The sequence below is a fragment of the Hylobates moloch genome, unplaced genomic scaffold (genome assembly GCF_009828535.3).
Source record: "Hylobates moloch isolate HMO894 unplaced genomic scaffold, HMol_V3 SCAFFOLD_1, whole genome shotgun sequence".
NCBI classification, from domain to species: domain Eukaryota; kingdom Metazoa; phylum Chordata; class Mammalia; order Primates; family Hylobatidae; genus Hylobates; species Hylobates moloch.
In genome coordinates, this window is record NW_026652276.1 from 97237702 (window position 1) to 97251384 (window position 13683).

At 46.6% G+C, this 13683-nt stretch overlaps 1 protein-coding gene and 1 non-coding gene across 8 annotated transcripts in view; one reads left to right on the forward strand and one right to left on the reverse strand.

Moving 5' to 3' along the window:
• Positions 1-3965: 3965 nt before the first annotated feature.
• The window catches only part of EIF2AK1 (eukaryotic translation initiation factor 2 alpha kinase 1), a 37321-nt gene continuing 27603 nt past the window's right edge, over positions 3966-13683 (forward strand). For all 7 annotated transcript variants that reach the window (XM_032755855.2, XM_032755856.2, XM_032755854.2 and 4 more), the window contains exons 1-2: positions 3966-4168; positions 10049-10207. In XM_032755855.2, the coding sequence (XP_032611746.1) occupies positions 4051-4168; positions 10049-10207 (277 nt within the window). In that variant the 5' untranslated portion in view covers positions 3966-4050. The remainder of the gene's footprint in view (positions 4169-10048; positions 10208-13683) is intronic.
• On the reverse strand, positions 6194-6301 carry LOC116809837 (U6 spliceosomal RNA). Its single transcript, XR_004370016.1, has one exon. It is a non-coding gene; the product is annotated as a U6 spliceosomal RNA (small nuclear RNA).

Consider the following 13683-nt stretch of genomic DNA (forward strand, 5'->3'; position numbering starts at 1 on the left):
CACCCAGGCTGGAGTGCAGTGGCGCGATCTCGGCTCACTGCAAGCTCTGCCTCCTGGGTTCACGCCATTCTCCTGCCTCAGCCTCTCCGAGTAGCTGGGACTACAGGTGCCCGCCACCACGCCAGGCTAATTTTTTGTATTTTTAATAGAGACGGGGTTTCACCGTGGTCTCGATCTCCTGACCTCGTGATCCACCCGCCTTGGCCTCCCAAAGTGCTGGGATTACAAGCGTGAGCCACCGCGCCCGGCGCGATATTGCATTTCTTAAAAAAAATTAATTTCGGCCAGGTGCGGTGGCTCATGTCTGTAATCCCAGCACTCTGGGAGGCCAAGGTGGGCGGATCACGAGGTCAGGGGTTCGAGAGCAGCTGTATAGAGTGTGTTGCTTTTTTTCTCTATGCCTTCGGTAACAATGGGCATTTCTAGTGATGGTGGAAAATGGTGAGAACCAGATTAGCATATCAATGTTATTATTATTTGTTTTAAATTATAGAGAGGAGGTCTCACTAAATTGCCCAGGCTGGTCTCGAACTCCTGGCCTCAAGCAATCCTCCTGCATCAGCCTCTCAAAGTGCTGGAATTATAGGTGTCAGCCACCGTGCCTGGCCCATGCTAACATTTTTAATGCAAGTAAAGTGTGCCATTGTATGAATATTCGTCGTTAATTTAGCCAATTATCTTGTCTTCCAGTTTTGGCATTGTAAGCATTGTTTCAATCATTAGCTTTTTTTTTTTTCTTCTAATCATTTTTTTTTTTAGGTTTTTTTTTATTATTATACTTTAGGTTTTAGGGTACATGTGCACAATGTGCGGGTTTGTTACATATGTATCCATGTGCCATGTTGTTTTGCTGCACCCATTAACTCGTCATTTAGCATTAGGTATATCTCCTAATGCTGTCCCTACCCCCTCCCCCCACCCCACAACAGTCCCCTGAGTGTGATGTTCCCCTTCCTGTGTCCATGAGATCTCAAAACTATGTATTTTTGCTTGTTTTTAACCTTTTTCTTAGGATAAAATTCTGACAGTGGAATTGTTGAAGAAAAAAAGTATTAGTATTTGTATTTTATTTTATTTATTTATTTTTCTGAGACAGAGTCTCGCTCTGTCACCCAGGCTAGAGTGCAGTGGCGCGATCTCGGCTCACTGCCAGCTCCACTTCCCGGGTTCACGCCATTCTCCTGCCTCAGCCTCCGGAGTAGCTGGGACTACAGGCGCCCGCCATCACGCCCGGCTCATTTTTTGTATTTTTAGTAGAGATGGGGGTTTCACCGTGTCAGCCAGGATGGTCTTGATCTCCTGACCTCGTGATCCGCCAGCCTCGGCCTCCCAAAGTGCTGGGATTACAGGCGTGAGCCACCACCCCCGGCCAGTATTTGTATTTTTTTTTTTTTTTTTTTTACAGTATTTGTATTTTTAAAGCTGTGAATACATATAGACAAAACAGTCCTCAGAAGGGGCGTGCTCTTCTAGAACATCAGCAAGGCACAGGAAGGAACACCTCTAATCTTTTTTTTTTTTTTGAGACGGAGTCTTGCTGTGTTGCCCAGGCTGGAGTGCAGTGGCTCAAACTCGGCTCACTGCAAGCTCCGCCTCCTGGGTTCAAGTGATTCTCCTGCTAATTTTTTGTGTTTTTAGTAGAGACGGGGGTTTCACCATGTTGGCCAGGCTGGTTTTGAACTCTTGACCTCAGATGATCCACGTGCTGCGGCCTCCCAAGCTGCTAGGATTACAGAGGTAAGCCATCACGCCTGGCCCATCTCTAGTGTTTGGAATCTAATCTACCTAGAGAACTATAGCTTTATTTTTTATTTTTCTTTATTTTGGTTTTTTTTTTTTTTTTTTTTTTTTGAGATGGAGTCTCGCTCTGTCCCCCAGGCTGGAGTGCAGTGGCGCAATCTCGGCTCACTGCAAGCTCCGCCTCCCGGGTTCACGCCATTCTCCTGCCTCAGCCTCTCCCAGTAGCTGGGACTACAGGGGCCCGCCACCACACCCGGCTAATTTTTTGTATTTTTAGTAGAGACGGGGTTTCACCATGGTCTCGATCTCCTGACCTCGTGATTCGCCCGCCTCGGCCTCCCAAAGGGCTGGGATTCCAAGCGTGAGCCACCGCGCCCGGCCTTTATTTTCTTTATCTATCTTTACAGTACTTTGAGTTGCTGTTTAAGAGAACTACACCTTTAATTGCCTCTACCAAGCTGAATGCATCCAAGTATGACTGTCTATTGAAAACAAGTTCAAATAGAATTCTTAAACAATACCACTTTTACACATCGTGCTGTGGGTGAGGTCCAAAATCGGAAAGATTTTTATTCCAGCTGTAGCTGATCCATGAAAATTAAGGATAATTTTTTCTTTTTTTTTTTTTTTTGAGACGGAGTCTTGCTCTGTCACCCAGGCTGGAGTGCAGCGTGCAGAGGCCCGATCTCTGCTCACTGTAACCTCCGTCTCCCGGGTTCAAGCGATTCTCCTGCTTCAGCCTCCCGAGTAGCTGGGATTACAAGAGCGCGCCACCACACCCAGCTAATTTTTGTATTTTTAATAGAGACAGGGGTCTCACCGTATTGGCCAGGCTGATCTCAAACTCCTGACCTCAGGTGATCCACCCACCTTGGTCTCCGGAAGTGCTGGGATTACAGGTGTGAGCCACAGTGCCTGGCTTAGGGTGGATTTTTGAATCTGAGGGTTTCAAACTATAGTGGATGGAGTGTGGCCAGGGCGGGGAGTTTTAGTTTGGAAAATGAACCTGCACCTGTATCCCTGAACCTAAAAGTTTTTTTTTTTTTTTTTTTTTAAGGAAAACATTTCAGTTGTAAATTCTAAGAGGAATTTCTGTTAGGTTGGATTCACTTCGCATTTTGGAATGTAGTTGGCATCTCCCGTTTTGTTTTTTGTTTTTTTTTGGAGACGGAGTCTTGCTCTATTGCCCAGGCTGAAGTGCAGTGGCGCGATCTCGGTTCACTGCAAGCTCCGCCTTCAGGGTTCACGCCATTCTCCTGCCTCAGCCTCCCGCGTAGCTGAACTACAGGCGCCCGCCACCTCGCTCGGCTAATTTTTTGTATTTTTAGTAGAGACGGGGTTTCACCGTGTTAGCCAGGATAGTCTCGATCTCCTGACCTCGTGATCCACCCGCCTCAGCCTCCCAAAGTGCTGGGATTACAGGCGTGAGCCACCGCGCCCAGCGGCATCTCCCGTTTTTTTGTGGCATAACAGTTGACCAAAATAGGTTCAGGTCTCCTTGAGACAGGTTTTGAAAATGCTTTTTAGGCCGGGCGCGGTGGCTCACGCTTGTAATCCCAGCACTTTGGGAGGCCGAGGCGGGCGAATCACGAGGTCAGGAGATCGAGACCACGGTGAAACCCCGTCTCTACTAAAAAATATAAAAAATTAGCCTGGCGTGGTGGTGGGCGCCTGTAGTCCCAGCTACTCGGAGAGGCTGAGGCAGGAGAATGGCGTGAACCCGGGAGGCGGAGCTTGCAGTGAGCCGAGATTGCGCCACTGCACTCCAGCCTGGGTGACAGAGCGAGACTCTGTCTCAAAAAAAAAAAAAAAAAAAAAAAAAAAAAAAAAAAAAAAAAAAAAAAAAAAAAAGAAAATGCTTTTTAAAATTTTTTTCCTGGAAAACAAATGACCAAAGTCATTGCTGTACTCACAAAAGGTAAATGTTTCCATTAGTCTCTGCAGACACCTGATTCTTACACTGACACTCGAGTCTGGGCGTGAGATGTGAGCGTTAAGACCCTTCTGGGGTAGCTGGGAACTAGGCCAGGGTTCACCTGGGCGCCCCTGAAACCCAGCCGCCGGTAGACGAGCCCACCAGAGCGCATGCGCCGGGGGTGCTCCGGCGCCTGACACGGCCCATTCTTCTTGTCTTATAAAGGGCGGAGTCTGCTACAGCCCCGCCCCCCAGTTAAGGTGCGCGCGTGGCCGAGGCTGGTTTTCCGTCTGGTGAGGGGTTACTTCCGGGTCAGACGGCGCTAGCTGCAGCATCGGAGTGTGGCAGTGCTGGGCGGGCCGGCGGGCTGGGCTGCGGCCCGCGCGCGGCCGGCGATGCAGGGGGGCAACTCCGGGGTCCGCAAGCGCGAAGAGGAGGGCGACGGGGCTGGGGCTGTGGCTGCGCCGCCGGCCATCGACTTTCCCGCCGAGGGCCCGGACCCCAAATATGACGGTGAGGGATCAGATCGCGGCGTCGCGGCTCTGCTGTCTCTGTCCACCTGCGTTTCTGGGCGGCATAGGCAACCCTGAGGTTTGCCTGAAGACCCGGGCGAATTTGGCTGCCTCCAGGGTTGAACCGGGGGCCCAGCCGCGCAGTGCGGGGGAGGGGGGCGGCGGGCGGGCCGTCGGGGTAAGGCAAATATTTTTTGGAAAGAATGTCTGCTTCTCGCTCCTTTGTTTACATTTCTGTTCCTTGGTTTCCTCTCTGGGGACTGAGGCCTTCGGATGACTGGGGACATCCCCGAGGCCACCGTCTTGCCCCCACGCCCTGGGTTTTGTCATTGGTTGAGAACGATCTTCTTTCATTACTGCAACGAGACTTTGCAAACTATACGCTGAATAGTTTGGGTTAAGGGTTGTAATTTGTAGCTTTTGTTGTCTTTTTTTTCTTTGGAGCTTTTCTTGTCTTTTGCTTCATTGGAAGGAGAACTAAAGATTTCTCATAGTGAGGCAGTGTGGAAATAAATAAACGTCTTTGGTTTAATAAAAAGGCCCACGTTTTTTTTTTGGAGACAGTCTTGCTCTGTCACCCAGGCTGGAGTGCAGTGGCACAATCATAGCTCATTGCAGCCTACAACTGCTGGGCTCAAGTGATCCTCCACCCTTAGCCTCCCGAGTAGCTGGGACCACAGGTGCACACTACTATGCCCGGCTAATTTTTTTTTTTTTTTTGAGACGGAGTCTTTCTCTGTCCCCCAGGCTGGAGTGCAGTGGCACGATCTCGGCTCACCGCAACCTCCACCTCCTGGGTTCACACCATTCTCCTGCCTCAGCCTCCAGAGTAGCTGGGAATACAGGCGCCCGCCAACACGCCCGGCTAATTTTTTGTGTTTTTAGTAGAGATGGGGTTTCACCGTGTTAGCCAGGATGGTCTCGATCTCCTGACCTCGTGATCCGCCCGCCTCAGCCTCCCAAAGTGCTGGGATTACAGGCTTGAGCCACCGCGCCCGGCTGCCCGGCTAATTTTTAAATTTTTTTTTACAGAGATGGGGTCTTGCTGTGTTCCCCAGGCTGGTCTCGAACGCCTGGCCTCAAGCGATTCTCCCGCCTCGGCCTTGCAAAGTGCTGGGATTATAGATGTGAGCCACCACTCTCAGCCCCCAAGTTTTCTTGAGGCTTTTGGTTACTAGGAGATATGGGGTAGCTAAGTTACTTAGCATAGAGTAAGAGATGCTTAAAACATTGACTCTAACTCGGTGAAAGAGTCCACTATTTTGATGAAAGTGAAATAGAGTCTTTAGTTGCTGCCAGGTATTTTAGCAATATTAAAAATTAAATTGTGCTATTAAGAATGAATACATTGGCCCAGTGAGGTCACGCCTGTAATCCCAGCACTTTGGAAGGCTGAGGTGGGCGGATCACCTGAGGTCAGGAGTTCAACACCAGCCTGGTCAACATGGTGAAACCCCCTCTCTACTAAAAATACAAAAATTAGCTGGGCGTGGTGGGCGCCTGTAATCCCAACTACTTTCTTTTTTTTTTTTTTTTTTTTTTTTTTTGAGACGGAGTCTCGCTCTTTCACCCAGGCTGGAGTGCAGTGGCGCGATCTCGGCTCACTGCAAGCTCCACCTCCCGGGGTTCACGCCATTCTCCTGCCTCAGCCTCTCCGAGTAGCTGGGACTACAGGCACCCGCCACCACGCCCGGCTAATTTTTTGTATTTTTAGTAGAGACGGGGTTTCACCGTGTTAGCCAGGATGGTCTCGATCTCCTGACCTCGTGATCCACCCGCCTCGGCCTCCCAAAGTGCTGGGATTACAGGCGTGAGCCACCGCGCCCGGCCAATCCCAACTACTTTCAAGGCTGAGGTAGGAGAATCGCTTGCTTGAACCCAGGAGGCGGAGGTTGTAGTGAGCCGAGATCGCACCACTGCACTCCAGCCAGGGAGACAGAGGAAACTCCGTCTCAAAAAACAAACAAACAAACAAAACAAAACAACAACAACATTGATTCAGGTTTTTTTTTTTTCTTTTCTTTTCTTTTTTATGGAATGCTTCAGGAATTTGTGTTTCATTCTTGTGCAGTAGCTGTGCTAATCTTCTCTGTGTCGTTCCAGTTTTTAGTATATGTGCTGCTGAAGTGAGCATGATTCAGGGAGGTTTTAACTATATGGTAATTCCAATAGAATGACTGCAGAGAATACACTTTGATTTGAAGCATGAAACAAACAAAAAAATGTGTTGCAATTGATTTAAAGGTACAAATTGTTCCTGTAAGAGAAAGCATATGGGAAAAAATAAAGGTGCAAACCGAGATGAAATGGTTTTGATTGATTCAAATGGAATAAATACATGGAAATGTTGTTGCATTTTTATCCTTAATACTACCTATAATTTTTTTTTTTTTTTTTCTTAAAGAGATGGGGTTGTCCGGGAGGCAGAGGTTGCAGTGAGCCGAGATCGTGCCACTGCACTCCAGCCTGGGCGACAGAGTGAGACTCTGTCTCAAAAAAAAAAAAGAGATGGGGTCTCCTTTTGTTGCCCAGTCTGGTCTCAAACTCGTGGGCTCAACGGATCCTCCTGCCTCAGCCTCCCAAAGTGGTAGGATTGTAGGCATGAGCCACTGTGCCCAGCCAAGCCTATGATTTTTGACCATAAAGAGAAAAGCAGAGTGTGGTACTAATTCCAGTAGGCTATTAACAGAGGAAAATTTTAAAAAACTGTTTTTTAATGGACAGATAACTTTTTCCCCACATATAAGGTGGTATATTATAGCTCAGTAATATAGAAAGTGTTATGTCATAGGAAAAGTCCCAGCTGTAAACATGCAAGTGTGTCTTTTCTGTAACATTGTGATAAGGGTTTCTGCAAACTAAAGATTATTCTTGAAGGGAGTGATCTTAGATAAGCTTTTAAAATTTTTCTTTTCCTGGGTTACCAATAATACTGTTGTGCTGACATATGGCGTTTTCTTCCAAAGAGGCCCAGAATGTCCAGACAGAGTTTATGTATTTTTTTTTTTCTTTTTTTTTTTTGAGACGGAGTCTTCCTCTGTTGCCCAGGCTGGAGTGCAGTCGCGCGATCTCAGCTCACTGCAACCTCCGCCCCTCCAGGTTTAAGCAGTTCTCTGCCTCAGCCTCCAGAGTAGCTGGGATTACAGGTGTCTGCCACCACACCCAGCTAATTTCTTGTATTTTTGGTAGAGACAGGGTTTCACCATCTTGGCCAGGCCGGTCTTGAAATCCTGACCTTGTGATCCACCTGCCTTGGCCTCCCAAAGTGCTGGGATTACAGGCGTGAGCCACCGCACCCGGCCTTTTTTTTTTTTTTTTTTTAGACTGAGTCTGACACCATTGCCTGGGCTGGAGTGCAATGGCTCAATCTCGGCTCACTGCAACCTCCACCTCCTGGGTTCAAGCCACTCTCCTGCCTCAGCCTCCTGAGTAGCTGAGATTACAGGTGCCCGCCACCATGCCCGGCTAATTTTTTGTATTTTTTAGTAGAGATGGGGTTTCACTATGTTGGCCAAGCTGGTGTTGGACCACTGTGTTGGTTGAACTCCTGAACTCGCAATCCGCCTGCCTCGGCCTCCCAAATTGCTGGGATTACAGGTGTGAGCCACTCCGTCCAGCCCACAGTTTATGTTTTTAAACTTTTTTTAGAGGCAGAATCTCGCTCTGTCACCCAGTGCAGTGGTATAATCACAGCTCAATGCACCCCTGTTTTCTCAGGCTCAAGCTATCTTCCTGCCTCAGCCTCCTGAGTAACTGGGTCTACAGGTGCGCGCTACCATGCCCAGCGAATTTTTCGTAGTTTTTCTTTGTAGGGACAGGGTCTCAGTATGTTATGCACGCTGGTTTTGAACTCCTGGGCTCAAGCAATCCTCATGCCTTGCCCTCTCAAAGTGCTGGGATTACAGGCGTGAGCCACCGCGCCCGGCCCATTTCATTTTTTTCCTTTTTATTTTTGCATTTATTTATTTATTTTTAATTTTAGAACACTATAATTCACCTGATCATTTTCACTAGATGTAAAAATGAATAGCTAAATAATTTCTGGCAGGTGGTCTGTATGATTTGAAGAATTCATTCTGCTGGCTAATGGCAGAGTCAGAAAATTCAAAACCTAAATGTAACTTTAACATTTTTGGCAATTTATTTATTTATTTATTGAATGAAATGGAGTTTGGCTCTGCCACCCAGGTTGGAGTGCAGTGGCGCGATCGATCCCAGCTCACTGCAACCTCTGCCTCCTGGGTTCAAGTGATTCTCCTGCCTCAGCCTCCTGAGTAGCTGGGATCACAGGTGCACACCACCACGCTCACCTAATTTTTGTATTTTTAGTACAGACGGGTTTTCACCATGTTGGCCAGGCTGGTCCTGAGCTCCTGACCTCAGGTGATCCGCTTTCCTCGGCCTAAGTGCTGGAATTACAGATGTGAGCCACCACACCCAGATAGTTTTTTTTTTTTTTTTTTTGAGACAGAGTTTCACTTTGTTGCCCAGGCTGGAGTGCAATGGCACGATCTCAGCTCACCTCAACCTCTGCCTCCTGGGTTTAAGGGATTCTCCTGCCTCAGCCTCCTGAGTGGCTAGGATTGATTACAGGCATGCGCCACCACGCCTGGCTAATTTTGTTTTTTCATAGAGACAGGGTTTCTCCATGTTGGCCAGGCTGGTCTCGAACTCCTGACCTTAGGTGATCTGCCTGCCTCGGCCTCTCAAAGTGCTGGGATTACAGGCATGAGCCACGGTGCCCAGTTTTTTTGTTTTGTTTTGTTTTGTTTTTACCTGTTTAGTAATGTCTTAAATAAACAGTAAGTGAGAACTTATGACCTTCAGCCTTAGTGTCAACTCGTCTGTCTGCATGGTCTCATATAGTGCAAAGAGGATGGGGTTCGGGAGTCAGTCTGATCTGCCTGGTTCACTGGTTCCTCAGCCTCTCTGAGGTCAGTGTTTTCATATGTTTTTTTTGTTTTGTTTTGTTTTGTTTTTGTTTTTTTTTTGAGACGGAGTCTCGCTCTGTCGCCCAGGCTGGAGTGCAGTGGCGCAATCTCGGCTCACTGCAAGCTCCGCCTCCCAGGTTCACGCCATTCTCCTGCCTCAGCCTCTCCGAGTAGCTGGGACTACAGGCGCCTGCCACCACGCCCGGCTAATTTTTTGTATTTTTAGTAGAGACGGGGTTTCACCGTGGTCTCCATCTCCTGACCTCGTGATCCGCCCGCCTCGGCCTTCCAAAGTGCTGGGATTACAAGCGTGAGCCACCGCGCCCGGCCCAGTGTTTTCATATGTAAAATGCGGATGAACACTTACCTTATATTATTTTTTGAGCATTGAAGGAGATTGTGCATGTAGATAAGTAGCACACGCTCATTGAGAAAAGTTTCCCATTTTTCCTATCTTTCCCTCTGTCATCTGCCCAACTTCTTTTTTTTTTTTTTTTTTGAGACGGAGTTTCACTCTTGTTGCCCAGGCTGGAATGCAATGGCTTCATCTCGGCTCACTGCAACCTCTGCCTCCCAGGTTCAAGCGATTTTCCTGCCTCAGCCTCCCAAGTAGCTGGGATTACAGGCGCCTGCCACCACACCCAGCTAATTTTGTGTTTTTAGTAGAGACGGGGTTGCTCCATGTTGGTCAGGCTGGTCTCAAACTCCTGACCTCAGGTGATCCGCCAGCCTCAGCCTCCCGAAGTGCTGATCCTCCAGCTTCCAGGATTCAGCTCCAAACTCACTTCCAGAAAGCCTTTCTTGATTAACCCAACTCAGCATAACTATTCTTTTGGTTTTTATCTGCTTACATTTAAATATTTCGTGTTTCATTAATTAGAATATACTATTTTGTCATTATGAAACAGGTTTACCATTAATTTAAAAATATTTTCCTTTCTAATTTTTAGAATCTGATGTTCCAGCAGAACTCCAGGTGTTAAAAGAACCCCTACAACAGCCAACCTTCCCTTTTGCAGTTGCAAACCAACTCTTGCTGGTTTCTTTGCTGGAGCACTTGAGCCATGTGCATGAACCAGACCCACTTCGTTCAAGACAGGTGTTTAAGTGTAAGTAAGAATAAATGAATCTTGCTAAATAAAGCTGGTAAAGGCTGGGCTCCGTAGTTCATGCCTGTAATCCCAGCACTTTGGGAAGCTGAGGTGGGTGGATCACCCGAGGTCAGGAGATCGAGATCGGCCTGGCTAACATGGCGAAACCCCCTCTCTACTCAAAATATGGAAATTAGCCGGGTGTTGTGGCAGGCGCCTGTAACCCCAGCTACTCGGGAGGCTGAGGCAGAGAATCAGTTGAACTGGGGAGGTGGAAGGTGCAGTGAGCCAAGATAGCGCCACTGCACTCCAGCCTGGGTGAAAGAGTGAGACTGTCTCAAAAATAAATAAATAAATAAATAAATAAATAAATAAATAAATAAATAAATAAAGCTTGTAAAAATACTGTGTTGCTGTTCTCATTTATTCATGGGAGGTAAAAATTAAAACAATTGAACTAATGGAGATAGAGTAGAATGATGGTTCCCAGAGGCTGGGAGGATAGTGGAGGATGGTTAATGGGTACAAAAATATAGTTAGAATAAATTAGATCTAGTATTTGATAGCACAGCAGGGTGACTACAGTCAACAATAATTTATTGTACATTTAAAAATAACCAAAAGACGGCCAGGCGCAGTGGCTCATGCCTGTAATCCCAGCACTTTGGGAGGCCGAGGTGGATGGATCACTTGAGGTCAGGAGTTTGAGACCAGCCTGACCAACATGGTGAAACCCCATCTCTTAAAAAAAAAAGTAAAACTACCCAGGCATGATGGTGCATGGCTGTAATCTCAGCTACTTGGGAGGCTGAGGTAGGAGAATTGCTTGAACCCAGGTGGCGGTGGTTGCAGTGAGCCGAGATCACGCCACTGCACTCCAGCCTGGGCAACGAGAGCGAAACTCCATCTCAAAAAAAAAAAAAAAAAAACTCCATCTCAAAAAAAAAAAAAAAAAAAAAAAAGAATGAGCTGGGCGCAGTGGCTCACGCCTGTAATCCCAGCACTTTGGGAGACTGAGGCGGGTGGATCATGAGGTCAAGAGATCGAGACCATCCTGGCCAACATGGTGAAACCCTGTCTCTACTAAAAATACAAAAATTAGCTGGGCATGGTGGCGGGCACCTGTAATCCCAGCTATTCGGGAGGCTGAGGCTGGAAAATCGCTTGAACCTGGGAGGCGGAGGTTGCAATGAGCCGAGATCGTGCCATTGCACGCAAGCCTGGCGACAGAGCAAGACTCGGTCTCAAAAAAATAAAAATAATGAAAAGAGTATAATTGGATTGTTTGTAACACAAAGAAGGGATAAATGTTTTAGATGATGGATACCCCATTTATCCTGATGTGATTATTACACATCACATGTCTGTATCAAAATATCTCATATACCCCCATAAATATATACATCTACCATGTACTCACAAAAATTAAAAATACAAAATAAAAATATGTTGTTTAATGCTGTGAGTCTGGAAAGCAGCTGGTATACAAAAATTGGAGTGAAATAAATATTGATTTCCCTACTTCAATTCAGCTTACATTTTTCTTTGAGTAATTCCTTATGAATATAACTGTGGATCCTGTAATTGCATAAAATTGGATAAATGAAATATAGTTCTTTTGCATCTATACTATGATAATGCTCACAATTTTTTTTTTTCCTTGAGATGGAGTCACACTCTGTTGCCCAGGCTGGAGTGCACTGGCACGATTTCTGCTCACTGCAATCTCCACCCCCCCGGGTTCAAGTGATTTTCCTGCCTCACCCTCCCGAGTAGCTGGGATTACAGGCACGTGCCACCATGCCCGGGTAATTTTTGTATTTTTAATAGAGACGGGGTTTCACCATGTTGTTTAGGCTGGTCTTGAACTCCTGACCTGGTGATCCACCCGCCTTGGCCTTCAGTGTGCTTTGATCACTCCTGTGAGTAACCAGTGTGCTCCAGTCTGGGTGACATGGTAAGACTCCGCCTCTAGAGAAAAAAAAAAAAAGAGTAGTTCCAGCCAGAGATTCTGAGGTTCTTTTTTTGTTTGTTTTTTTTTTTACCAAAACAGTCTCAAACTTATAGATACTTTTATGTGGTCTTAAAACTGAATGTGTTTTTAGTTAAAGATATGTTATCATTTTGGTAAACTTGACGCGACATGAAAAATGGTACAAATATCTGTACCTTGTACACTTACTGCTTCTTGAATAAAGCAAATAATACGCTCTGCATTCCAAGCAGTGGCCTATGTGGTGGGAGGTGGGGTGAACAAGAAGGAAGTGTATTCCTTTGGTTCCGAAGCGCTGGTGCCTCGGAATTATTGTATTAGTCTCATCAAATGGAGAAGCAGATTAGAAAAATACAGTAATCTTGTACATAATTAAAGCAATCCTGTGAATTTTACCGATTTTAAGATAATTTTGAATTCCTTATATACAGCCTCTTTAGATGATTTTTTTTTTTTTTTTTTTTTTTTGATGAGGAGTCTCGCTCTGTCACCCAGGCTGGAGTGCGGTAGTGCGATCTCGGCTCACTGCAACCTCCGTGTTCCAGGTTCAAGCGATTCTCTTGCCTCAGCCTCCCAAGTAGCTGGGACTACAGGCACCCACCACCATGCCCGGCTAATTTTTTGTATTTTTAGTAGAGATGGAGTTTCACTGTGTTAGCCAGGATGGTCTCAATCTCATGACCTCGTGATCCGCTGGCCTCGGCCTCCCAAAGTGCTGGGATTACAGGTGTGAGCCACCGCGCCCGGTCTAGATGACTGAATTTTAAAACAAGGTTATTTAAATAAATGTTTTTGATGTGATCAGTGAGTTGATAATCTAAATGGAGAGTTTTCTTTTTCTTTTTTCTTTTTTCTAGCAACAAATTTGGCTTTCATAACTGTAGAGTTTTTGATGCAGAAAGAATATCCTTGGTGGGGCATGGTGGCTCATGCCTGTAATCCTAGCACTTTGGGAGGTCGAGGTGGGTGGGTCACGAGGTCAGGTGTTCAAGACCAGCCTGGCCAACATGGTGAAACCCCATCTCTACTAAAAATACAAAAATTAGCCAGGTGTGGTGGCAGGCGCCTGTAATCCCAGCTACTTGGGAGGGTGAGGCATGAGAATCCCTAGAATCCAGGAGGTGGAGGTTGCAGTGATCTGAGATCGCTCCACTGCCCTCCAATTTGGGCAATAGGGTGAGACTCTGTCTCAAAAAAAAAAAAAAAAAAATTAGCCAGGTGTGGTGGTGTGCACCTGTAATCCCAGCTACTCAGGCGACTGAGGCAGAAAAATCACATGAACCCTGGAGGCGGAGGTTGCAGTGAGCCGAGATCGTGCCATCGCGCTCCAACCTGGGTGACAGAGCAAGACTCGGTCTTCTTAAAAAAAAAAAAAAAAAAAAAGTCCTCATTGGTATCTGTATTTGTTGAATGAGTAGGAGCCAAGGCACCTTTGTGGAAACTTACTTTTTCTAAGGAGCTTGGTATTTGGTTTACACACGTGTACCATGGGCTCTTTGTA